At 46.2% G+C, this 27516-nt stretch overlaps 1 protein-coding gene across 10 annotated transcripts in view; it reads right to left on the bottom strand.

Moving 5' to 3' along the window:
- The window catches only part of LOC115179797 (CLIP-associating protein 1-B), a 38107-nt gene that overhangs the window by 3039 nt on the left and 7552 nt on the right, over positions 1–27516 (bottom strand). The window contains exons 1-32 of one of the 10 annotated variants that reach the window (XM_029741586.1): positions 26236–26514; positions 19171–19308; positions 18283–18368; positions 18042–18134; positions 17650–17795; positions 17260–17395; positions 16851–16921; positions 16690–16749; positions 16029–16106; positions 15659–15826; positions 15337–15383; positions 14509–14688; positions 13918–13947; positions 12510–12617; positions 12021–12176; positions 9712–9842; positions 9182–9426; positions 8958–9021; positions 8822–8824; positions 8468–8631; positions 7699–7921; positions 7327–7428; positions 6114–6257; positions 5443–5555; positions 5127–5246; positions 4612–4753; positions 4101–4332; positions 3648–3721; positions 3322–3489; positions 3008–3136; positions 1053–1259; positions 142–258 (exon numbers count right to left, since the gene is read on the bottom strand). In XM_029741586.1, coding sequence (XP_029597446.1) covers positions 142–258; positions 1053–1259; positions 3008–3136; positions 3322–3489; positions 3648–3721; positions 4101–4332; positions 4612–4753; positions 5127–5246; positions 5443–5555; positions 6114–6257; positions 7327–7428; positions 7699–7921; positions 8468–8631; positions 8822–8824; positions 8958–9021; positions 9182–9426; positions 9712–9842; positions 12021–12176; positions 12510–12617; positions 13918–13947; positions 14509–14688; positions 15337–15383; positions 15659–15826; positions 16029–16106; positions 16690–16749; positions 16851–16921; positions 17260–17395; positions 17650–17795; positions 18042–18134; positions 18283–18368; positions 19171–19219 — 3786 coding nt within the window. In that variant the 5' untranslated portion in view covers positions 19220–19308; positions 26236–26514. Of the gene's footprint in view, positions 1–141; positions 259–1052; positions 1260–3007; positions 3137–3321; positions 3490–3647; positions 3722–4100; positions 4333–4611; positions 4754–5126; positions 5247–5442; positions 5556–6113; positions 6258–7326; positions 7429–7698; positions 7922–8467; positions 8632–8821; positions 8825–8957; positions 9022–9181; positions 9427–9711; positions 9843–12020; positions 12177–12509; positions 12618–13917; positions 13948–14508; positions 14689–15336; positions 15384–15658; positions 15827–16028; positions 16107–16689; positions 16750–16850; positions 16922–17259; positions 17396–17649; positions 17796–18041; positions 18135–18282; positions 18369–19170; positions 19309–26117; positions 26215–26235; positions 26515–27516 lie in introns of those variants that run through there. The other 9 variants (XM_029741585.1, XM_029741575.1, XM_029741576.1 and 6 more) reach the window with 9 other exon arrangements.

Raw genomic sequence — 27516 nt, 5'->3', positions numbered from 1 at the left:
AGATTTTGAAAAAAAACAAAAGGGAATTAAAGACATTGTCTGCATCCCAAATTGCACCCTATTTCCTAGTGCACCACGTAGGGAATAGGGTGCCATTTGAGAGCGACCCAGACAGGGTGCTGAGATGAGAGGGTAGTGTACCTTGCTTCCTGTGAGCTGGGCCAGGTAGGGCTTCAGCTCTTCACCGATGACAGAGTAGACAGCCACCAGACAGAACACACTGGCCTTCCTCACACTGCTCTCTGTGTTGTCGTACCCCTGTACACAGAGAGACATCACAACAATATTAGACATACACTGAGTACACCAAACATTAGGAACACCTTCCTAATAGAGAGTTTCAGCCCCCCCCATTTTGCCCTCAGAACAGCCTCAATTCGTCGGGCCATGGACTCTACAAGGTGTCGAAAGCGTTCCATAGGGATGCTGGCCGATGTTGACTCCAATGCTTCCCACAGTCGTGTAAAGTTGGCTGGATGGTCCTTTGGGCGGTGGACAATTCTTGATACACATGGGAAACTGTTGAGTGTGAAAAACCCAGCAGCGTTGCAGTTCTTGACACAAACCGGTAGGCCTGGCACCTACTACCATACCCCATTCAAGGCACTTAAATATTTGACTTGCCCATTCACCCTCTGAATGGCATGCATACACAATCCATGTCTCAAGGCTTAAAATTCCTTCCTTAACCTTTCTCCTCCCCTTCTTCTACACTGATTGAAGTGGATTTAACAAGTGACATCAATAAGGGATCATAGCTTTCACCTGGATTCACCTGGTCAGTCTATGTCATGGAAAGAGCAGGTGTTCTTAATGTTTTGTACATACTCAGTGTATAGACAGTGTGGCATAATCCCAAGGTCAGAGAGTAATTATCTTATGTAACTAAACCACAACCATCAACACTGTACTGGAAGTAGATACATTCCAAGTGCTTCTATTAGAAGTAGATACATTCCAAGTGATTCCACATCAACCAATCAGTACGTACATCAATAAATCAACCAATGGACTAACCAATCAGTCAACTTGACCTATAAAGCCCTTTTTACCTGCAGGAGTCCTGGTATGATGTCAGGCAGCAGCTGGTGTAGGGACTCCTTGGTGATGCGTTCTATCACCTTGGTCTGCATCTTGATGGAAGCCAGGTTGATGGGGTAGTCAGCCGTCTGGACGATGGGACACAGCACCTTGATACACTGTTCTGGGTGGATGGAGCCGGCCAGGGTGGAGGCTGACTCCTCTGCTGCCCGCACCACCTGGGTCGAGAGGGAAGGGTGGAGTGAGGAGGGTGAAATGGTTGATCATGGAATGGGTTCATTTTGGTTTATTGACAGAGAAGGGTACATGTACAGTACCAGTCAAAAGTTTGGACACGGCTACACATTCAAGAGTTTTTCTATATTTGTACTATTTTCTACATTGTAGAATAATACGGAAGACATCAAAATTATGAAATAACACATATGGAATCATGTAGTAACCAAGAAAGTGTTAAACAAATCAAAATATGCTTTATGTTTGAGATTCTTCAAAGTAGCCACCTTTTGCCTTGATGACAGCTTTGTGCACGGTTGGCATTCTCTCAACCAGCTTCATGAGGTAGTCACCTGGAATGCATTTCAATTAACAAGTGTGCCTTGTTAAAAGTTAATTTGTGAAATTTCTTTCCTTCTTCATGCGTTTGACCCAATCAGATATGTTGTGACAAGGTAGGGGTGGTATACAGAAGATAGCCCTGTTTGGTAAAATACCAAATAGGGCATTCGCAAAAACCATCAAAGCGCTATGATGAAACTGGCTCTCATGAGGAACGCCACAGAAAAGGAAGACCCATAGTTACCTCTACTGCAGAGGATAAGTTCATTAGAGTTAACTGCACCTCAGATTGCAGCCCAAATAAATGCTTCAGAGTTCAAGTAACAGACACATCTCAACATCAACTGTTCAGAGGAGACTGCGTGAATCAGGCCTTCATGGTCGAATTGCTGCAAAGAAACCACTACTAAAGGACACCAATAAGAAGAAGAGACTTGCTTGGGCCAAGAAACACGAGCAATGAACATTAGACGGGCGGAAATCTGTCCTTTGGTCTGATGAGTCCAAATGAGAGATTTTTGGTTCCAACTGCTGTGTCTTTGTGAGACGCAGAGTAGGTGAACAGATGATCTCCTCATGTGTGGTTCCCACCATCAAGCATGGAGGAGGTGTGATGGTGTAGGTGTGCTTTGCTGGTGACACTGTCTGTAAATCATTTAGAATTCAAGGCACACTTAATCAGCATGGCTACCACAGCATTCTGCAGCGATACGCCATCCCCATCTGGTTTGCGCTTATTCAGACTATCATTTGTTTTTCAACAGGACAATGACCCAAAACACCTTCAGGCTGTGTAAGGGCTATTTGACCAAGGAGAGTGATGGAGTGCTGCATCAGATGACCTGGCCTCCACAATCACCCGACCTCAACCAAATTGAGATAGTTTAAGATAAGTTGGACCGCAGAGTGAAGGAAAAGCAGCCAGCAAGTGCTCAGCATATGTGGGAACTCCTTCAAGACTGTTGGAAAAGCATTCCTCGTGAAGCTGGTTGAGAGAATGCCAAGTGTGTGCAAAGCTGTCATCAAGGGAAAGGGTGGCTACTTTGAAGAATCTCGAATATAAAAAATATTTTGACTTGTTTAACACTTTCTTGGTTACTACATGATTCCATATGTGTTATTTCATAATTTTGATGTCTTCACTATTATTCTACAATGTAGAAAATAGTACAAATATAGAAAAACCCTTGAATGAGTAGCCGTGTCCAAACTTTTGACTGGTACTGTACATCCACAGGCAAGACTACACTTCATCCCGACAGTCTTTTCATAATTATATTTCAAGTGCTGTTAACTCCATAAAAAACTAACACATCATCAGAGTTGAAAGCTATTAATTCAAGAAGTGTAGACTCAGCATGTCCTCTAAAGCAGAGCCTCATAGATGGTGAGAGCCAGTGAGAGCTACCTCTTTGTGGGAGTCTTTGTGTAGCTCCAGGGTCTTCATGATGGTGAGTTCTGCGTAGTTCTTGAAGCGGGCCGGCTGGTTGCGTAAGATCTCCTTTAGCACTCGTAGCGCCAGTGCCCGGATGGTGTTCTGCAGGTTTGGGGGAAAAGGACGCGACATGCTCAGAGACAGTGGAAGGAAGAACAGTGGATTCAAGCATCAGATTGTGGCATTGCTCCCAAGACAGAGTTAACTTTGTTGATTGTTGTTTTTAAAGTATTTTTTTCTTCCTATCGCTCTATCCATCCATTTATTCATTCATCCAGAGTCCATACATCTTGATCTGACAGAGTCTCCAGCAGCAGGAGCAGCATGGTTTTGAAGTGTTCCTCCCACACTGCCAGGCTGTCCTCCCGGGCTATCTTCAGCAGCTCCACCAGGGCTCCCCTCCTCTCCTCTGGCCTCTCACTGGGGTTAGACAGCTCCTTCAGCAGCTCGCCCACCTTTCAACACCCACAATAGATATTAGTCAGTGACCATAGAATTACATATAGATCACTAAATGGAATTTAATAGGACCTCCTTGTCCGTGACTTTAAAGTGTTATTATGTAGCTGTAGTAAAACATAGAAAATATTGTCAAATGAATTCAATCAATCACCAGTTCCAGCTGCTCCGCAGGGGAACTGTTCTTAGTGCGCAGCCTCTTGTTTTCTCCACCACACTCTTGGCGGCCTGCGAGGAAGAGGGTGGGGGGAAGGGGTCTCCCCTACAGTTAATATATAGCCTATTATAAACAGGGTGGTTCAAGCTCCGAATGCTGATTGGCTGACAACCGTATACCACGGGTATGACAAACCATGTATTTTTACAGCTCTAATTACGTTGGTAACCAGTTTATAACAGCAATATACCACACCTGGGCCTTATTGCTTAAATATATTATGACCATCCAAAATGGCACCCTATTCCCTATATAGCTCACTACTTTTGACCAAAGTTATGAAAGGAATAGGGTGGTCAAAAGTAGTGCACTATATAGGGAATAGGGTGCCATTTCAGAAAAGTAGCATAGGGAACAGGGTGCCATTTCGGACCCTCGAGACAGCCTCACCATCTCGAAGCTGCTCCACGTCGTCCTCGTACACCGTCTCTCTCAGGGCAGCCTTGTCGTAGGCGCTGATGGTGTCAGAGTAGTTGTAGGGGTTGTAGTCGCGGCCCCGGGGCCCGGAGAAGGAACGGGGGGAGGGGGTGTTGAGTAGGGAGGTCTTGTTGTCCAGGGCCGTGCGACCCCCGGGCCCCTCCACCACGTCGACACCAGAGTGTGATGCTGTTCCAACACCCGGCTGAGGAGAAACAAGACTATTGATAAAACGTGACATAGCAACCATACAGTTTTATAAAAATAACTAAATGTAGGTTCATGTCCATTCTAGAGAAAATAAATATATTGACCTGAGAACAGTTACCAAACAAGTGCACTGGTTCGCTCCCCCCTCTGGATTTAAAAGGAATGGGCTGTTGGAAGATACTCCCTCTAGTCCATTCTAACAATCCAAATCTTTTAAATCAATGAGGGGGAGGGAGGGAGTGGAGAATAGTAGGGAATTGCCCAAGCCCCTCACCGTGTCCTCTCTCTTGCCTCTGCCTGGCTCCATGAGGTCCTCCTGACTGCGGAAGCTGAAGTTCTGGATGGCCTCAGTGACGCCTCGCAGGGAGCTATAGATCTCATCGGTGTTCAGGTTCTCTGTGTCGTACTCCGACATGCTTCAGGTCACACCGCGAGGGGAGGGGTTATTATTCAAGTACGACACTAACGTACAACACCACCACAGGAACAAGATGTCTGCCCAGTGGGAAAAACTGGTTGAAACGACACCATTTTATTAACCTAGTACGTAAAGATGTCATGTCAAGCCGTTTATCCCGCTATTCAACCATCCTTTTCATATAAAAGATGAACCGTGCATAACAGTACGTGTAGACAGAGACAGAGTGGAACAGACTGGTGAGTCAAGGTGTTAATGTGGTGAATTGCTGTTGCGGAATGAAAAAAATAAAAAGAGGAAGTGAAAGGAAAAACTAAATAGACCGTGGGGTGGGGACAAATCAAGGGTGACACAGCTATGTGACATTGTACCTGGGAGAGTAAGCACTTCGTAGGGTCTTGAGGGAGGGTGCAGCAGGGGTGGAGGAGAGAGGAGAAGGGAAGGGAGGAGGGTACTTTGACAGGCCATCAGCACTCCAACCCCATAGCCGGCTGTAACGTGCCCAGAGCACGGCGAGGGAGGGAGGGAGGGAAAGGGGGGAATAGAGTCGCAAGGGAGAAAAAGAGACGTGAGGAGGGAACAGTGCGGAGAGGGGGGACTACTTGTTGTCGTTGTTAGTTAAGTTAGTAGTGATGTAACCAACTTCTATGGTGTGTTGGTTGACCAGATATTAAAGGTCAGACCTACCTGGGAGAGAGCCCCCCATGGGAGCAGTTGGTGGGAGAGGTGAGGGGGCTGCTGCGACTGCTGGGGTGGCGAGGTGGGGGAGGAGTCCGTCCCATGGTGTTACTGGGAGAAGCCTGCGGATCATACAGAATCAGAGAAGGTACAGTACACTATAAACTGGGTGGTTCGAGCCCTGAATGGTGATTGGCTGACAGCTGTAGTACATCAGACCGTATACCACGGGTATGGCAAAACATGTATTTTTACTGCTCTAATTACGTTGGTAACCAGTTTATAATAGCAATAAGGCACCTCAGGGGTTTGTGGTATATGGCCAATATACCACGGCTAAGGGCTGTATCCAGGCACTCTAAGAACAGCCCTTAAACGTGTTATATTGGCCATATAACACACCTCCTCTGTCTTTATTGCTTAATTATATGATGCTATCCCAGTATATTTAGATTACAATACAACTATTGTCCATGTTACAGCAAATAAAGTTTAGGTTGTTGGCTAACTCTGCCAGTGAGAAGATATTCAGCGCATTCAAGAGGACCTATTCTAGTTGCGCTGTGTAAATTCACTACTCATCTTCTCACGGTGAGTAGATGTTTGGGATAGAGCGATTTTAGCCCGGCTCAGTCTCACCCTCTCCACGACGTTGATTACATGTGAATGTCAGGTCTTACCACGCCGGTGTTGCTGGAGTTCCGGAGGTGGCTATGCAGGAGTTTAGTGGCTCCGTCCTGGAAGGTCTTGGGCAGGGCCCCCAGCAGCATGGTGAACTCTGGGGTGTTCAGCTCAAACAAGGCAATCAGAACCACCTGAGCCGCCTGGGGATTAAAGGGTCACAGAGAGGTCAATGGTTAGAGGTCATCAGAGAGGACGTTCACTTTCTCCATTAACGTCACGCAATAATGTGCATTTCAAGGTAATATCGGACGCTTAGAGACGAGACGGAACATTCAACAAGCCCATCCTGCTCTCCATGAGTCACATCAGTCAATGGATTTACAAAGACATGATCCATAAATACAGCACAGAAATACAGTGGCACATTTTTGTTTAGGTTCAGTTAGCATTCAGTTAGTCAGGTGAGTTTAAACCATTGGCAGTTCTTGTAAACCAGTTAAAAACCAGTATCAATGGTTCCCTCGTGTGAATTCCATGCATGTCGGTCAACCAAACCTGGTCACTGCAAATAAACAAGAGCCATGAGGAACAAGTAACAGCAGCACAGGCTACTATCAAAACGCAATATTACCGCCCATTCAGAGCCATTATGTTGCCCATTCCCACCCCATCGCTTAAAGGGGCAATCTGCAGCTGCTAGATAAATGTTTTGACTTCTACATGAATTAGATATGCACCCATTGATTCTTGAACTTATAAATGCCTCATGAGCTCAGCTCAACTGTCGTACCCCATCGGAATCCTAAATGTAAGCTTGTTGAACTCCATCGTTTGTAAACAAAGGCAATGTAAACAAACAGCCTCAAAACATGGTTCAAACTATCATTTTGATATCATGCATGGTCAGTCCTTGCATCCCTAGCTCGGTCTATGAATTTGAGAGTGGTTGCATTTCTCCAGGCCAATCGCTCAGCGATGGAGTGGTGGGGTCAACACCTTGTTATCATTTCAACTGCCGATTGCCGCTTTACCATTCACTCATTATGAAGAAACCTTTGAAAGGAGAAACAACTGTTATGGCTCATTCAGAGCCAGTTCAGTCCCCATCCCCACCCTTGCACTGTCTTTTACATTCAGTTATAAAGCAGAAAGAACTCTGTACGCCAGCATGGCGAAGTTGGGTTAGAGACAGAGAGCCCAGGCTTGAGGAAGTTATGTGAGGCAGACTGCAGACCGTGCAGCTGACTGATGGGTCGGGGGCTCTACTACCTGCTTGCACCTCTCCTCCACGTTCCCCTCTCCAGGTAGAGAGGCTATGGTGGTGCTGGGCCTGCCTGACAACTCCTCACCTGCCCAGCTATGGTGGAAGCTCTGGGGTTGGTGGGGAGGGGGTCGACCGACAGGTGGGGTGGGGAAATTATCCGTTTAAAATACAAAAATAAAAACAAACAAAAATGGATGAAGGCAGCAAACAATAGTTATTTTAGAGCTTTGGCTGATCAGTTGAAAATTGGCCGGCTGGTTAAATCTGGGACGTTTACAGAAATGCTGATTAATGTGCATTGTCCCTGTGAAATATAAAGTCAATTAAAAGAAAGTGCCTGACGCTGTTGTTATGGAAACAAACCCAACTCTGCCCACCTTCCTGACGTCGGAGCTCTTTGGTTCCGTGGTCCAGGTGATGATGCGGGAGACGGCCAGGCGCGTCTCGCTGGAGTTGACAAAGTCTGCGGGGTCCATTTGACGGGCCAGGCACTCAATGTACCTCAGGATGGCCACCTTGACCTTCAGGTTGGGGGTCTGGGTCTGGTCCACGATGAAACGCATCAGGATGTTAAACTGCTGGTCGAACGGGAATGATTCCCTGGGAAAGCGAGAGGAAAATAAAGAGAAAAAGGCATGAGATGAGAGGGATTGATGCACTAGGACAGGGATCATCATCTAGATTCAGGCACGGGACGATTTTTTTTGCTGAGTGGATTTTCGGGGGGCCGGCACATAATTACAAATAATTTGTAGACTGCAAATTGACTGCAAGAAGACCAAACAGATATAATATTTGACTAAAACATAATCATTTCAAACCTTGCTTACATTTGTATACGATGTTTAACTTGAACAATGAAAATGCAAAAAATGTAGATATTTTTTTTAATTCTTATTTTTTTGCAGGGTTCCCCAACTGGCGTGGGCCGCCAGTTGGGGAACCCTGCACTAGAAACTCCACAAACAGGCAAAAACAACATCTAAGGGCTTTTCACACTACCAAGCCGAGCCAAATGAAGCTGTACTGAGCTGCCCTGGTTATACTTCCACCATAGTTGGTGGAATTGTGCTGAAAAGCAAGAAGTGGGGGGGGGGGGGGAGACCTGTGTGAGAACGGGAACAGAGATGGAGCTTTAGTTCTGACCTGGTAACGTCCAGAGCCTTCTGGACCTTGGCCTGTACGGACCCCAGGAGGTCAGCTCCCATCTTCTTCAGCAGCTGGGTGAGCAGGACAAACAGCCAGTCCTGCACGTCCTCTCTGTGCAGGGTGATGAAGTCTACCAGGGTCTCCAGAAACATGCTGAACACCTGAGATCAGACACAGTGACCACCCAGTCAGTCACTCAATAATAGGCTATAAGTATTTACATCACTGTTAAGGAGTATTACAGTAGGACAACATACAGAACAACAATAATTCATCAATCAACTATCTGAATAGTCGGATTCGATTGCATTACTATTAAAAAAGGTGACGGACAAAAACAAAAACACTTACTCGCTGATGTTACAAGTCCACCGCAAAGACCACCATGCGACATAAAAACAGACAGTTAGTTAGTACAGTAACTACATTAGATTCACGTCAGAACGCAGGTTATATCAGACACGGGGGGTTTCTATTGTGGGCTCACCTTGCTGTGTGGGTCAGCAAACATCCTTGTGAAGATCTCACACAATCTCTTCAGCTCCACACGACTGCGACACACGAGCGGGGGAAAAAAAGAAAGGCAATCAATCGTACAACACCTTTTGGTTTCAGCCAGATTTTTATCTAGAGGACAGTTGTCTCAGTGACGGTCTCAAACGCATTACATTACAAAAGTTCAAAAACAAAAATAGATTGTCTCTATCCCACCTGAGAATTCTCTGGCTAACGAGCAGGTTCTGCAGTCCCAGCAGCCCCTCCTTCCTCTCAGACCAGTTGGAACTGGCACAGTGGTTCAGCACCTCGGCCACGTCCTCCGTCTGTCTCATGTAGTGGGGCGGGCCGCCGTTCCGCGAGCCATACGAGCGCTCAGAGCAGGCGCTGCTGGCGTCGCTGTTAGCGTCGTCGTCTGAGTAGATCCCCGGGGACTCGTACCGCCTTCTGACTGGCCGCCGCTGGAGGGGTCAAGGGTTAAGAGGTCAAATGGGCGTGCAGGTACATATACAGCATACTCACTAAGTCACGCCACAGAGTGAAGAGAAATCAATGACACTTCCTGTTCAACAAGCTGCCATAAGACTACATTCGAGAGGCAAATACGAGTCAACATAGACGTAAATCCAACAAAATGTCCCCCCAAGAGAAAAAGCCATCAAAGCTATTATGATCAGCATATGCTATGATTCAGACGGTAAAGAGGATAGAGAATCTAAGTCACACGTGACGAGGTAAACATCCACCTTGTTGTTCCTGGCGTCTCCTAGTAACAGGGCATCGGCTACAGCTGCCTCCACCTCGGTCCCAGTGTTGAGGATCCTCATGGCGTTGACAGAGGCTGAGATACGGGCCTGGTGGGCCAGACCTAGACGGTCTGGAGGAAACACAAGAGATATAATAACACTGTAGTATTATAGGAGCACAGTAATACAGTACTACAAAGGAAAAGCAGTCGACCTATGAACTAAACGGGGAGTAAAAGTCATGGGGGAAAAACAAATGAAGCAAATTACATCAGCAGGTCATGAGAAACTCAAGAGAAGATACAGAGTATAGCACAAAATAAGAACATGATGAATTGAAGTTTTATTTTACAGCAGAGTATAAGGACCAATAAAAACAAACGTGTAATAACAAAAAACGGAATGAAACAAAATAAGACTGCATCCAAACTGAAATAAGGAGGATGCTCAGCTCTCCATCGCCCCCTGTGGGTGATCGAGGTGAACTGCACTATGGAACAGTGACATGCCATTTGTCTGGTCTAATGGAGACATGCAGGACAGGTCACCTGAGTGGCCCACAGACTCAGCCGAGTGGAGAGCACTGGTGGAGCGGGAGACCCGTCTGGATGCTAGAAGAGGAACACGGGAGGGAGTGGAGTGATTCTTTATTTGGATAGTCCATCTTCTAACCCTAACCTTACACTTATCCTAACCCTAAACTTAACCCCTACCCTAAAGCTTATTCTAAATCTAACCGTAACCGTAGCAAACAGTTGCTTATCAATAGATAGTATGACCATCTATAGAGCAACAGATGGAAAACCCGGACTATCCAAATAAAGTGTGACACACCTTTTTAAGGAAGTGAAGTTAGACACACCTTTAAAAAGAGTATCTTCTTCAACTCATACAGTACATGACTGTCAACCTGAGGTGGAGGTATTCTACCATGTGACAACGCTAACTGGCTTCATGCGAACATTAGCGCCAAGAATGTTGAGAGGCATCCCGGCATTGGACACAAAGGCTCTGATCGCAAGTCTATAAGCTGACAGCGGACACAAGTTTAGCGTCAACTCATCCCATGTCATCAATGACTCTGGCATGATTAGTAAAAAATGGTTGTTGAGGAAAATGTTGTCACTCTGGAGTGAAAGGGGAAATTTGAAAGACAAGTAAAAGGCATGCAGAAGATGGAAGTGGAAGAGGTTGGTTTTCTTGTGGTTTGATGATGGCCTTAGTGTTCTACTCTAGATAGGGCTAGTCAGGGTTCAGGCCCCCGGCAACCAGGCATTGAGGGGCACGGTGGCCATGGTCTCTGGGCTGGGCACGTTACTATACTGTACTCACCCAGAGGAGAGAATCCCCGAGCGGGGCTGGTGTCTCGGCTGCTCTCCCTAGAGGTGTCCCTGCTGCAGCCCTGACTCATGTTACTATACTGTACTCACCCAGAGGAGAGAATCCCCGAGCGGGGCTGGTGTCTCGGCTGCTCTCCCTAGAGGCGTCCCTGCTGCAGCCCTGACTCATGTTACTATACTGTACTCACCCAGAGGAGAGAATCCCCGAGCGGGGCTGGTGTCTCGGCTGCTCTCCCTAGAGGTGTCCCTGCTGCAGCCCTGACTCATGTTACTATACTGTACTCACCCAGAGGAGAGAATCCCCGAGCGGGGCTGGTGTCTCGGCTGCTCTCCCTAGAGGTGTCCCTGCTGCAGCCCTGACTCATGTTACTATACTGTAGTCACCCAGAGGAGAGAATCCCCGAGCGGGGCTGGTGTCTCGGCTGCTCTCCCTAGAGGCGTCCCTGCTGCAGCCCTGACTCATGTTACTATACTGTACTCACCCAGAGGAGAGAATCCCCGAGCGGGGCTGGTGTCTCGGCTGCTCTCCCTAGAGGCGTCCCTGCTGCAGCCCTGACTCATGTTACTATACTGTACTCACCCAGAGGAGAGAATCCCCGAGCGGGGCTGGTGTCTCGGCTGCTCTCCCTAGAGGTGTCCCTGCTGCAGCCCTGACTCATGCTGGGCCGGGGGATACGACTCCTCGCTAGCATAGTGGTGGTGGGGGGGGGGGTCACACAGAGAGAGAGCAGCAGGAGGAAGAAAGAGCTTTATAACACACAGCCAGATAGACAGACCAACACACTCAGAGAGAGAGAGCTCAGCGGAGTAGAGGAGGAGTTGAGTTAGCCAGGACAGAGGAGACAAGGTTGCATTCAGTGACAGACAGGAGATTAGGTGGTTCAGAGAGCAGAGAGGTTGGAGACTCGGAGTACAGCTGTAGAGGGCTGTTTTCTGTCTTCAGTGTGTGTTGTCCTTCCTGGTCCTTACCCAGGCCTGATCTGTCTGGACTGGTGTCTCGGCTGCAGCCATGGCTGCGGGGGACTTTAGGCCTGCTTTCTGCTGGCGTTGTCCCTCCAGTGGCCCTGGAGATCCTGCCATATGTATGGCTCAGGAGACGACCAGGGGAGCCAGAACGACTGCCAGCTGCATCACGACATAGCATGGTGTATTTATAAAGGGAGAAGAATGCATACCCACACAACGTGACGAAAAGGTGGTAAAAATGTCAAACAATTGCTCCAGATCAGTGTTTCTTGATCCTGGTCCTGGGGACCCAAAGGTGCACATATTTATTTTTGCCCTGGCACTACACACCTGATTAAAGTGGATTAGTGGAATCAGGTGTGTAGTGCCAGGGCAAAAACAAATATGTGCACCTTTGGGTCCCCAGGACCAGGATCAAGAAACACTGATCTAGAAACAGTGTGTATTTTTTAATTCCGGCATGATGCACATATTTCTGGGGAAGATACTCACGTTGAGACACTGACACCATTTTGGCTCGACTCCTCCCCCTACTGTCTATGACAGAGGGACTCGCCCCCACGCAGCTCCCCGAACTCGTTCTCCTGGTGCGCACACGGCCTGAGAGAGAGAGAGAGAGAGAGAGAGAGAGAGAGAGAGAAAGAGAGAGAGAGACAGTGATAGAGAGAGACAGTGATAGAGAGAGAGGTCGGGGAGGGAGAAAACACACTTAACTTCACGTGGACACAGATCCATTCGACCACAGACACACTCAGCTCGGTGACACCAGCCCTCATCACCTACAGAGACTTCATACATAGACCACACAGAAACAGAGACACCCAGCTCGGTGACACCAGCCCTCATCACCTACAGAGACTTCATACATAGACCACACAGAAACAGAGACACCCAGCTCGGTGACACCAGCCCTCATCACCTACAGAGACTTCATACATAGACCACACAGAAACAGAGACACCCAGCTCGGTGACACCAGCCCTCATCACCTACAGAGACTTCATACATAGACCACACAGAAACAGAGACACCCAGCTCGGTGACACCAGCCCTCATCACCTACAGAGGCTTCATACATAGACCACACAGAAACAGAGACACCCAGCTCGGTGACACCAGCCCTCATCACCTACAGAGACTTCATACATAGACCACACAGAAACAGAGACACCCAGCTCGGTGATACCAGCCCTCATCACCTACAGAGACTTCATACATAGACCACACAGAAACAGAGACACCCAGCTCGGTGATACCAGCCCTCATCACCTACAGAGACTTCATACATAGACCACACAGAAACAGACACACTCTCTAGTCTATACTTGCAGGCTGCTACCAGCCATTTCAACAGACACATGCACTCAAATCTCGATTCAGCTGGTTCAAGAAATCTCAAGTCACAAATGTCTCATCCTCTATAAAAATGTTTCATCTCAACATATAGAAACATAATTCACGTCTATTCCAGTATTCTGTTCTAGGTAGGACGATGGTTCACTCAGGGGAAAGAGAGAGTACAGCACAAAAATACTTAATAATTACAGTTAAACAGGCAACGATAAAGGTCAATAACCTGACAGACACTGAGGCTGCCTGTCTTTACAGTCATGTGAGTTGGACAGGTCTGTTCGTGGACCCAATCAATGTCTCGGTCTCCTCTCTCTGGTTACCAACCCCAGTCCTGATGACCCGGCTCAACGTAGCTCTACCATGCAGACAGTCCATGCAGAGTTCCACAGATGAGCACCGTATTCAATGACGTAGCACACCACAAAGACGACCACTGTAAACATGATGCGGCACATTACACAGACCAAAAGGGGACAGAGAAACCTGGATGAAGTCCTCCAGCTCCCACACATCAAGAACAAACACACAGTTAGACATCTCATCTTACCCACTGGTCTAATGTTACCAGGTGTGTTGTCTAAGGGCAAAAACAAGAGGAGGAGAGTCCAGGAGAGAGAGGTTAGCACAAGTTAGCAGGATAATCCATATGGAAGACTGAGGGGGGGGTTACAAGAATTTGGAAAGGCCTTAAGATGTATTTTAATCATCATATTTAAAAAAAATAATTGTAAAATAGAAATGAGGGTTAAATCTCCATGCTATGGTCCTATATCCCTCGTAGTCAGTAAAAGCGTCTGTGAGGGTGAGACTCATAGAAATAGTATTATAAATGGGGTGGTTCAAGCCCTGAATGCTGATTGGCTGACAGCCGTGGTACACCAGACCGTATACCACGGGAATGACAAAACATTTATTTTCACTGTTCTCATTATGTTGGTAACCAGTTTATGATAGCAATAAGGAACCTCGGGGGTTTGTGGTATATGGCCAATATACCACGGCTAAGGGCTGTATCCAGGCACTCGTGCCTAAGAACAAACCTTAGCCGTGGTATATTGGCCATATACCACCCCCCCTCGGACCTTACTGCTAGAACACACACAGAGACAGAGAGACAGAACACATGTTTTTGGCTCACCTAGAGAGGCGTAGGAGCCGGGTGGCAGAGCCGAGGCAGCGCTGAAGGGGGCAGGCGAGCCGGGCACTGGAGTCATCCTGGACTTGGCACTAGCGGTGGCAGCAGCGTTCACGTCCACGTCGCTACGGGAACGCTGGAGAGAGCGCGGGGTGGAGGGACCTCTGGCGGGAGCCGCTTTCGCTTCAGGGAGAGGAGTGAAGGGAAGAGAGGGAGGGAGGGAGGAGAGGAAACGGAGAGGGAGAACAGAGGAACAACGGTTATAAGCCAAGCTCTCTACCCAAACGTATTTTGGAAAGAGAGAGGAAAGAGAAGGCGAGAAAAGAGGGAAAGTTATTAACCAAATTCACGTTTCAAGTCGTAATGTCACGTGCACAAGTACAGTGAAATGCCTTTCTTGCAAACTCTACACCCAACAATGCAGTGATCAACATCAATGTAGTACTACACATAACACAAGGTAGAACCAAAACACAGGAAATAACAATAAAAAGAACCCCAGAAAGTAAGAAGCTACATACAGGGTCAGTTCCAATACTATATTAACAATGTGCAGGGATACTGGATAGATTTCATACAGTAGATGTCACGGACATTGTTGCTGTGCTTGAAAAATCATGATCGACATCTACATGGAAAACACATCTTCTGGTGTCTGATTATATCCAGAGGTGTGGATCATTTAAACGATAGAAGAGACCGGAGATATTTTCTCCAGGGTGCGGTAGTAATGTCTGTGGTAGTAATGCCAGTCGTGTAATGCCAGTCGTGTAATGCCAGTCGTGTAATGCCAGTCGTGTAATGCCAGTCATGTAATGCCAGTGTCCTTACTCCTGGTCACGGTGTTTCCCATGGAGCTCTTGGCAGACTGAGGGCGGCTGTGGAGACAGAGAGAGATCGACAGTGATTCATCTGACTGACTAAGATCAATACTCCTTCAATACTACACCTTCTCATATCACAGACAGACCGAGAGGGAGAGAGAAACTGAGACAGAAAGAGAAACTCTCTACTAGAGAGAGACAAAACTGAAAGAAACAGACATAAGGAGACAGAGAAAGACAGAAAGGGGGCCAAGTAAGAGAGACGTGGCGAGAAAGAAGGAGACAGGAAGACAGAGGGGGAGAAGGATAGAAAGGGTGGAGCGTCTCACTTGAGGCTCTCCTGTGAGGAGGAGGAGGAGCGGTCTGAGGCAGGGAGGGACAGGATGCTGTCAGAACTCTTCATGTGGGACTGGAGAGCCTTCTGATAGGACGACTCTAGAGCCTGGAACAGCTGCTCCGCCTCCCGGCTGAAGTGGCCGTGGAACGTCCAGTAGCACCTGCACAACACAACAGAGAGGACGGAGGCCCAGAAACAGTGAGTCAGCCTGTCGTCAACGGGGCAATGTTTCAGGTTGGCAGATAAAAGATCAAATGTGGAGGAAAAGTTGTTACCGTGACAACATGCGATGTTGGTGGAACTCATATTTTCAAATAGAAACATGGTTCATGCATGTCCGACATAGTGTGAGAGTGACTTACTTCCTGGCCACTGATCTGGCCTCGGAGTCTGCATCATGGACTCCTTTCTTGATGGTCTCTGTCAGAACAGCTACATTCCTGTGAGGGATCAAGAAGAGTAGGAACACCAGCTTCATTCTCCCTGCATGCAGCATCCCAATACCCCCCTCTCCACCAAAACCACCGCAACATAAAAAGCTACGGTTACGTCCCAAATACCAGCACTATTCCCTATATAGTGCACTACTTTTGTCCAGAGCCCTATGGCACCCTATTCCCTATATAGTGCACTGCTTTCGACCAGGGCCAACAGGGCTCTGGTCAAAAGTAGTGCACTATACAGGGAATAGGGTGCCATTTGGGACGCAAGGTAAATCAATGAGAAGGTGACCCGAGCGCTCCCCTGACATCCCGGTCAGAGATTTGGTTTCACGTCAATGATGAAGCACAGTGTGCTTTCATGGGATAGATATCCCTCCCTGGCATTGCCATGGAAACTGCTGAGATGAGGAGCCACTCCCTGACAACAACGTTGTTTCATCACAAACTCACTGGACAGTAGCGAGAAAAATTGTTTACAGTACATCTACAACACGGCAATACAATATTGAGTTGTTGAGGAGGGGGGACAACTCTAAGTATGAGTCTATAGGCCTGTCTAGTAGCAGCCGTTTAAACGTACCTCTCTAGAGAGTTGGTCTGCCACTCCTGCAGCAAGAGGTCCAAAAACTCAAAACAGCGCCTGGAAATAGAACCAGAAGACTGTCAGGGGAAACGAACAGACGCTCAGCTGGAGTGCGATCAGGGATAAGACTTTCTGAGGCTATTTCTTTGTTTGTTTACCTTCTTACGGCCACAGATTTGGACTGGCAGCTGCTGGTCACGATAGGAATGAGACGAGGGTAGTGTGTATGCTGGAAGACAGAGAGAGGACAGAAATATAGTCATCATGTCACAGGTCCAGTTTACACTCCTTATGTTACTAGCTGTTCTAGTATAGAAGTGTGAGGAACACACAAGGCATCTTTGGAGAACAAATCGCAAGCAACCACCAACAAGGAATGCCCACATGGGAATGCAGTGGAATGTCATTTGCAGCCCTCGGGTAGGAAAAATGTGTGTTAGCGTTCCAAACAAAGAAAGGCTAGCCTCATGACCATTTTGCCTGACTGATACTCAACTCAACTGAACCCCCCCAGCTCAATTCAACTCAACTTAATTCAAAATGTGAATAACTTTATTGTTCACTCACCCTGATGATGAGTCGTATGACAGCGATGCCGGATGTGGCCATGACCTTGGCCGAGTTAGAGACCAGGGTTAGGAGAGTGGGCATGATGGACTCTGCACAGTGGTCAAACCTGTTCCCCAGGACGAAGGACAGGTGGCTGTAGGATAGAGGGACCATACGAACAGAGACAAGTTATTATGATATCAATACTATCTTATTTTGTACTGATGGGGCTGTACAATAAAGAGTGTGGGGGGGGAAATATTCCTACAATTCTTTGTAGTTAAATTTTTTTTAATTGCATTGATATTGTATAATGTAATTATAGTATGGCTTTGGTGACATTAAATAAAGCTTGTTTGATTTGAATTGATACCGTGAGTAAGAGAATAGGACGAGAGGTCTCCTTACCCCAGAGTGATACAGGCCTCTCTGACCACCTGAGAGCGCAGGTCTTTAGCAGACATCTTGAAGGCTGCCTCCGTGAGACGCAGCTGCTGGGAGAAACCGTCAAACTCCACCGCTCCCGCCAGGAGCAGAGAACGCATCTTCTTCAACTAGAGAAGAAGACGACGCAGCGAAAAGCATCAAGCCGTCAATCGCCGTCACATTTCCAATCAAATGAGAGACGTGGCCGCTTAATAGAGCAGCTACTTAATAGTCACTGGCTACGATCCAAAATGTACACTTAGAATGCATGGCCAATACATTGCGTCAAGTGGTACGCTAGCGTGGATACTGGAAGGTAGCCAGTGTGATGAAGTCATCTGGAGGTGAGGGGCGATCGGATGGTCGTCTCTTACCGCAGTGACTCTGTGCTCCCAGTCTCGTTTGTCGTCAGCCAGCACCTCTCTGATCTTGGTCATGGCGTCCTCCATTTCCCTGTTGGAGAAAAGCTGAGAGGAGGAGAGAAGAAGAATCACTTAAGAGGAAGCCCATTCCTAATGTGTTTAATATACCACTTGTAACATAGGGCCTGTTTCACGTGCCCAAGAGAGAATAGCGCAGAGTGATTTTGATATTGTGATGAAAGTGAACACGTACTTCCATAGTGGACACTTCCTCGAAGGCACGGATAAAGTCCTCCTCATCAACAGCCCCTGCAGCAGCCGCACTAGGACCATCTCTCCCTGATATAAGCAGAGGGACACCAGGTCGAATTGTTAACTTTACCAGGAAGCTATTCTAGTGGGCTATTATTCACACAAATGTTAAACTTGGATTGGCTGCAGCCTTATGGGGTTCATGCCGGGTATATCACGCTCAATTCTCATTATCCCATGTCTCTATCAATCTGTATTCTGTTTCTCTCTGTGTTCTGGTTCTATTACATCATCATATAATCCTCACCATCTCCACTGTTCCAAGGGTACAGATAGACACTAGACAGCTCCACAGTGACTGGGTTATAGACACTATCTCTGTTATAGCACAGTGAATTATCTTCCATACAAACCCTGGACAGAGGTCATTATTCAAGGCTCTACGCTGACCTTTTTTTACAAGGAGCACGTGTGCGCCTAAGTAGAAAAATGTTTGCGCACACAAACAAATTTAGGAGCACAACGAAAAGTATTTGAAATATTAAAGCTAGAATCATTCATTTTTGTAGGCGCACTGGTGCTCCTAAATGAAAATTCCATGTGCATATGTGAGTAAAATGGATGCAACGCAGAGCCCTGTTATTACAAATTGCCAAATAAAGGCTTTTCTAGATAATCCAGTCATCATGTCTAAAAAAACATAAACAATGCACGCACACAGACAGACGCATGTACACAGACACACACTAGGATTCTCCAGGAAGCAAATGAAAGGAATACGGTGGTAGGAGAAAGAACAAATCCCATTTGACAATGTTAAAATACACATGGCTCAACGTAACATCACTTCTACACTCGCTGCTGGTGCGAACAGGAAGGGGCGTCTCACCTGTTGATTTGGTGCTGGAAGCAGAGCCGGGCCTGCGGAAGGATCCCATGCTCACTGCCTTCTTCCCTGACGTGGGGCCCTTAGAAGAGGAGGACCGCCCCCCATCCACAGAATCATCATCATCATCATAGTTCTTATCTGGGAGGGAAGGCAAAACAGAGGATTCAAGTGATTTACAGTCTGGCACAATTTGAATGCTGACTGTACTAAACAAACTAACAACGTTTTATATCAGCACCATGTGTTCAATCCCTTCCTCTCCTACAACAACACAGCAGCCTGCATAACCTTTTGGCATTTACAGAAACACACACACATATTGGGGGGAGGGGTCATCAGAGTTCATTCTGTATGTAATTGTCTCGGTCTACCCCCCACCCCAAACGGTTGTGTACTGAACACGTCAGTCCCGGTCAGTCGGCCCGGAGGGAGCAGAGTAATCTGCCGGACCAGCGATCAATGAAACACAACCCCATACATTATTCAGAGGTCCACACAACACAGGGGCAGCACACCAACACATCACATCAGTTATGTGCCATCTACCTCACGTTGTTTCTCTCCACCATTGCAAAATTAAAATGAGGCACGCTGTCAATATCACAACAAGGTGAGCGTGGAATAAACCAGCCTTATATAAAACCCAGCTCTGAGCATACCGCTGTCATCAATACCAGTTGTGATGAGGGTAGCTCATAAAATCCAGACATTGTTACTGATAGCCTTCAGATTGTCTGAGCCTTCAGTCTTTATAGTACCCAGCTGTCTTCTCCGGTCTGTCACTCCTCAGCTGAAAATGTCTTCATCTTAGTGACAGGTGACTCCCTCCCACACTTTTGACCTGACCCACATTCCTCCACGGCGCTCATTAATATTAATACAATGGGCCTTTCCTCTCCTCTACCCCCCACCACGTGTCAAGAAGAAAGAGAAGCAGAGCTTACAGGCACAGATCTTCCTGCAGACGAGTTTCCTCAGCATGTCGACAGACTCTCATAGTCTCCGGTCTCCACAGGTCTCCCAGCTAGCTCCCTCGCTGCAGGCAGCTAGCAGTACCAGCTACACTCTCCCCTCCCTGGTGCGTGAGCACCCGTGGCTCAGGCTATGGCTGCCCTCCTGCTGCACAGTTCACACTCTCTCCCAGTAACACACAAGCGCTTGCTGTGCTTTGATGCTAGGTGCCCCTCCCTACTGAGCACAGTGAGCCGACCCGTAGAGCAGGGACGACAGAGAAAGCAGATGGACAGCTCCACCTCCCATAGGGGGGAGAGGAGGCAAGGACACACCCTCTCTATCACCATGATAGGACACCCAGCCTGGGAGTGGGAGGAGCCAGACAGAAAGTGATGAGCAGTGAATTCCATCTTAACAGGTCAGTGAGCCTAGCGCCATCACTGGTGAGTGATGAGAGAGACATGGGGGAATATCACACTCCATCTACAGGTCAGTGAGCCTAGCGCCATCACTGGTGAGTGATGAGAGAGACATGAGGGAATATCACACTCCATCTTCAGGTCAGTGAGCCTAGCGCCATCACTGGTGAGTGATGAGAGAGACATGGGGGAATATCACACTCCATCTACAGGTCAGTGAGCCTAGCGCCATCACTGGTGAGTGATGAGAGAGACATGGGGGAATATCACACTCCATCTACAGGTCAGTGAGCCTAGCGCCATCACTGGTGAGTGATGAGAGAGACATGGGGGAATATCACATTCCATCTACAGGTCAGTGAGCCTAGCGCCATCACTGGTGAGTGATGAGAGAGACATGGGGGAATATCACACTCCATCTACAGGTCAGTGAGCCTAGCGCCATCACTGGTGAGTGATGAGAGAGACATGAGGGAATATCACACTCCATCTACAGACAGTTATTCTCTGTCTTCAAGATAATTTTTCTTAACAGATGTGCAATTTGTCAGCAGACAGCAGAGCCAAAATGGAGGGAAATTCGCGGCTAAAGGATGAGCTGCATTCAAACGCTGGCTTCGAAGCCAGCAGAGCGGGTACAGCTAAAGTTCAGGATGCAGTGTTTGCATTGAAAATAAAGATAGCGTTTTTTCAGATTTATTATTATTTTTATTTTTTATGGGCTTAGTTGGTGGGTGTGGCCATGGGAGTGGCCAATGGTGCAGTCACAGTCCAAAAACTTCAGAAGCTGTTTTAAAGCAAATTTCCTGCAATTATTTTGCCATGGCTTATGCTATCTGAGTGACTCAAACATTATAACAAAATCAATGGGGGCCCCATGCCATGACAAAAATAATTTTTGATTTTCCCCTGACTCTCTAGCTTTTATTTAGGTGATTGTTAGTTTTTATTCCTTTAAGTTTACACTGAAAACTTTTTTCCATCCGAAAAAACACTGGTCTGAATACAAAAACATCCTGTCTCGGTAAAGAACATAGACAACAGTGTTTGGATAGACAATTTTAGACACATGGTTCCAGGTCAATATGCATGAGTGCATCCTAAAAGAATACAACAAAATCAGCAATGAATCATAAGCACTTTATAATGCAGTAATGTCACGCAAACCAGACGTTCACTAATTCCTCCACTAGATGACAGTGCCCCCTGATAAATGCACCAGTTGTTTGAGAAGAGAGCAACAACAGCTTCAACCTGAAAGTGATACTGTGGAATTCAACCTACAGTACCTCTGAGGAAAAGGCTCCATTATTCTCCACGGTACCGGAGGACACTGACTATCAACACACAGCTAGCTCTTCCTCTTCACCATCCGATACCTTGAACACAAACCAGCCATTCTCACACAGGGAGACTTTCTCACCGGGGAACGAGCTACTCAAGCACCGGACAACATAGGAGCCGCACAATTCAACAGCCCCACTCGTTTCAAACATGAACGCAATTTCTGCAAAGAAACCCATACATTGCAGGAGTCATTTCTCACAATCAACTAGACAAATAGGAGTGAAAAGAATCCAGCATCAAAACAATCCATCCGGTATGGCCTGAATGAATGAATGTTGAATAGGCCTACATGTGCACATAACCAATCCCATGCATACGGGCACTCTCTTCACTCTGGTTAGCTCTCCATTATTATCAAAGAAAAGCAATGTAAATTAACATTTATTTTTATCATAAAGTTAGCGTGGAAGAGGTGAACAAATTGTTGCTGGCCAGTAATGTTAATAATGAGCAACCACCTGGTACTGACAATTTAGATGGAAAGCTAAATTTAGATGATATTTCTCATATCTTCAATCTGTGCTTGGAAAAACATTTTTTCCCTCAGACCTGAAAGGAAGCTAAAGTCATTCCGCATCCCAAGAACGGTAAACCATCCTTTTCTGGTTCTAACAGCAGACCAATTTCAGTGCAGCCTTTGATATTATTGACCATAATCTGCTAGCGGAAAAACGTATGCGTTATGGCTTTACACCCTCTGCTTTTGAGAAAGTATATGGCAATCTAATAGAAAAACGTTTCCCCCCCCAATGGTAGGCTCTCTAATTTAATGCGTGTAAACTGTGTAATTCCGCAAGGGCGCCGTCTTGGCCCGTTACGGTTTTCTATTTTTTACTAATGATTTACCACTAGCCTTAAACAAGCTAGTGAAATCACTGCAGCTCTAAACAAAGAGTTGAAGTTCGTTTCAGAATGGGTGGCCAACAATAAACTAGTTCTGAATATATCTCAGAGCATAGTATTTCAGTACAAATCATTCCTTAAGCTCTAGATCAGGGGTCTCCACAACTTTTCTAACATGAGAGCTACTTTTAAAAAATGAAACATGTCACGAGCTACACATTTTTTCTAGTTTTCAAATAGGAACATTCTTCTATTTTTCTCTCCCCTGTTCCATACAGTACAAGAGAAAGTACCGCACTGTTTTCTGTCAATATACCTGGTAAAATAATGGTTAATAAACCACTTAAGGGGGGGGCTATATAAAATTAGATTTTTTATTTGTATTTTCCCGGTGTTTTAGATTTTCTTTTGTTTTTCACTCAAAAATCGAATTGTTAATAGAGAAACAACGGAATTAGATGTTCGGAGTCAATGTCATTGGTTAAAGACATTTTTTTTTAGGTCTGGAAGAAAACAAACAAATATTTTTTGGGGTGCAATTCCCTTTAATTGCGCAACTGGCCCTTTAATTGCACATCTAGCGAGTGACGAATGTGCTGGTCTAGTGACGATTCTGCACTCCTGCTTCTCATTTCATGGAAAAGTTTGAAAATAACAAATAATACGATACAAATGATATAATTCTGCCAGGTAAGCCTACTTTGTATATAACATTTAATTGAGATGGTTTTGGGGAAAGTATTTCTGTCAACCCACAAGACGGTCATCACATCAACTGGCTACAGACAGATGGGCAATATTGCTGGAAATGAATTGGCGGATATTGTGTTAGGTTTGGCTTTTTAAGCCAATAGTCGCTAACCAGGGGTGGGATAAATATCAACATTGAGTTGATTAGATAGTAGCTGTGAGCTTGCGGTGTCTGATACTTGTGAGATTTGTTTATATGACAGTTTGCAGCGGAACACGTGAAAATTGCATGTACTTTCAGAATTGTTTGGCAAGCTACTCATAAGTGGCCTGTGAGCTACTGGTAGCTGGCGATCAAACTGTTGGAGACCCCTGCTGTAAACCTAAGCTGGATATGAAAGATGTGGTTATAGAAGAAGTTGAGGAAACTAAACTTCTTGGTGTCGCCTTAGACTGTAAACTGTCAGGACTAGGTTACCACAACTGATCAAACAAGACCTACAGGCCCAATTTGATGCTATCTTGACTTCTGCCCGGTAATATGGTCAGGTGCTGCAAAGAAAGACATACTAAAGCTACAGCTTTCTTGTCCTGCAATGTTCCAAGAGCGCTAAGGTCAACAGCACGTTGACCTTTCCTGGCTCAAAGTAGAGAAGAAAATTGTGTGCCTCACTTCTCGTTTTCGCTACTCCAAACTGTCTATTCAATCAGCTAACGCATAGCTCTGACAGACATTCATACTCCACAAGGCAAGCAACTAAAAGGTATCTTCTTAGTCTCTAAAGCCCAAAACGAATTCAAGGCAATGCACCCTAATAGATCCATGATACTGTAGCATGGAACTCCCTGCCATCTCAAATCACTCAAACAAGAGGCAAAAGTAGCTTTAACAAAACTAATAAAACAGCACACCACGACGCCTCTGACCTAAATAGCTGTAGCATCTCCCTCGCAAGCACATTTGGTGTTTGGGTTCAAGTTAAAGCTAGGATGTGTCCTTGGTCTCAAGATAACAGTGCATTCTCAGAGAAAGCATTTGTAAGCAAAGCCTCAGTACAGTAAGAATGTACTGCTCCAAACGACATTATAGTCTGGTTTACGAGAGCGTATTCTTATTATGTGTGTGACTGGTGGATCCTACTGGGTGTGAGTGTGGTGCGGCAATGAAAATGGACATGCAAAACAAGTTTATGAGAACAGGAGGAAACTCCATATCAAGGGGACTTTGTTAATTTGCTGAATAAGTCCAAAGGCCACGCACTAAACCTTAGCTAAGCCTTTACGGGTGGTCGACTAACACGGCAAATGTTGGGTTTAGTTCATTTCTATGCACCTGACAAGGCAAGAGAGGTAGATGAAGCCCATCTGATGATGATGACAACTCTGTTCCAATTTACTGAACGGACTGGAGTGATGGATCTCTAAAAAGGTAGCTAAAGTACGTAGCTAAAGTGAAGGATTCAATTGAGACTTTAGCTGGAGAAAACTTCAACACGGTGGCTGAGGTGAAGGATTCAGTTGAAGCCTTTTAACGGGGAGGAAACTCCATCTGTAGCTAATTTATGAGCTGAATGGCACAGTTGCTGGGGAAGCCTTAGCTGGAGAAATTGGAGCATTTCCATTGTCGTTTTCGGTGCACTTGCATTCAGGAGAATCTATCAATCACATTATTATAATGAATAGTATTGACTTCAAAAGGGAGAACCAAGGACACGGGTGGCTCGTAACGCTGCGAGATTCTCGCTGGTGTTTGAAGAACGGGTTCTGAGAGATTAGGATCAGAACCTGCAATTGTAACAGGAAGAAACAAACAGATGACCGCAGTGTAGCTGTTATTAGGAGTACATGTTGCATGGATTAGGCATTACAATATGAAAGTGTGTATTCTTACTATAATGTATGTACTTCATGTCTATTAATGCTATGCATTGTAATGTATTTATGCATTTTCATTTATTTAGTTCTGTACCTGTCTATTAATGTTCTGTAATATGTTGTTTAATGTAGTTCAGCTGTAATTGTCTATTAATGTTCTTTATTATGTCATATTTTATGTTTTGTGTGGACCCCAGGAAGAGTTGCTGCAGGTTTGCCTGTAGCTACTTGGGGAGCCTAATAAAATACAAAAAAATACTAAATACTATGAAAGCACTAGCTAGATGTAACTCTACCCTACTGACAGAAGGCACCTCTGCCAGTCATTCAGTGCCCCCAATTCATCATTTGTGCGTCACCAGTGCACTGGGCGGAGGGCTATTCACAGAGCACAGTGGGCACCTTAATTGACTGTCTACTGGCAACAAGGAAGTGATGAGGAAGTAGACAGGAAGTAACATTCAGTCCTCCTCTCTTTCTTTTTACCAAAACATGTATCCAAGTTCTCCAAAGGGGAGGAATATGAGCTAAACGAACCAAGCCTAATTTGCCTTGTTTCTAACATCATCTTAGTACAACGTCAAACACAGTAACATAAATAGCCCAAACTATTTCCTTTAGAAGAAATGAAAGAAAGAGATACATCCTGTATGAAATCTCCTGCAGTTCTCACCGACATCGCTTCCTTTCATTTACCAACGGAGGCCACCTGTAAACACCTTATTCATAGGCTAATAATCCCAATGCAAACACGACTATAGCTAATCTACCCACGCAGTAGCTATAAAAGGCCTTTGCAGAGAGAATAGAGATCCATACCTTCGCCTGTGGTCATAGCAGAGCTGTTGATTCCGCACACTAAACAGAGCTAAGTAACAGTGAGCAACAAGGACAAACACTGCCGTAGGTCTGCCTCTTCTCTATTGTGTCTACCTACCGTACTCCAGGCTACTCCTTCCCCTCCCCTCTACTAGCTAGGTCTTGTGACTGCACGGATGACAAAACGACACCACTCTCTTCTCCAAAATAAGAGCCTGCAGCAGAGTCCCTGGTGTTGCTACCTCTTCCTAGGCTAATCCTCTCCGTCTCAGCCCCATAGCCCAGATTCAAATACAGTATTAGGGCACGTCGTAAAAAAATGAAAACGAGTGTTTCTCATTGGACAAATTCAGATGTAATACCTCCCTGTTTCAATCGGGTCGGTACCAAATGAATAGGACACAGGATTCCTGGGCAGAGAGAGAGAGGTTTTTTCCACTTGCCTGGACAGTTGACATTCATGAGCTGTCAGCTGCACAGGAGAGGCAGCCCTTTGAAGTATCTGGTACGGTAGAGGCAAGGCCAAGGCATTGCCTTTATGCCTGGTTAACCTTCGAGCCGCACAGAGGGGGAAAACTGTTAACAGCAAAGGGTTTTCCCCCTTTCTTTGGCGCACTAGGTGAATAGAAAACGCCAATGAGATGTCGGGCAATGACGTCATTGAGACATTACCATAAAAGAACCAGCATGACACCTTGCTTTGGCCAATTTGCTCAGGTTTGATATGAAGTCGTTCAGCCTGCTACATGAAAGCAGAGATTACAGCAGCTCGAGTCTAATCTCAACAAGGTGAACTCTTGTGATGAAAGTGAAGCCTCGTGACCACAGCAATTAGACCCTTTATGTCCCAGACTTAACAGGCCCGAGGAGAGGAAAATGAGACGGCCGCAGCAACAAAGACACACAGCTCCGATATCAGCCGGTCCTGCCACAATACTGCTGCGTCAGGGTAAGGCCCTAGTCTGTGTGCAGAATACCAATAACATGTCCAATAGAGAGCAGCTGAAAGGAGAATCTGACCCCCTGCCTGCAGCACTGCATTGCTGCAGAGAGACTGCTCAATGCATACTAACTGTTCTCTGCTGGAAGAGCCTGGACACGGAACTGGTTTCTCTGTTGTTGGTTTTCTGTCCAGCTCTAAGTGGTCTGAGCCCAGGGTCTGTATCCACAAAGCGTCTCAGAGAAGGAGCGCTGATCTAGGATCAGATCCCCGCCTGTACATACATCTTCTATTAACTTGACCACTTTCACACAGCAGGAAAATAACCCTGCATCAACAGGAAATGTGAATTACCATGTGCATTATAATTCATAGAAATGTTCGTAGGTGTTGATCAATTTTTCCATTAGGGCAAATTACAAACTTTAGAAGCCTTTTTAAACCGCAAATACACTACAA

Source organism: Salmo trutta, chromosome 39 (assembly GCF_901001165.1).
Source record: "Salmo trutta chromosome 39, fSalTru1.1, whole genome shotgun sequence".
Classification (NCBI taxonomy): domain Eukaryota; kingdom Metazoa; phylum Chordata; class Actinopteri; order Salmoniformes; family Salmonidae; genus Salmo; species Salmo trutta.
This window is presented reverse-complemented; position numbering and strand designations above follow the sequence as displayed.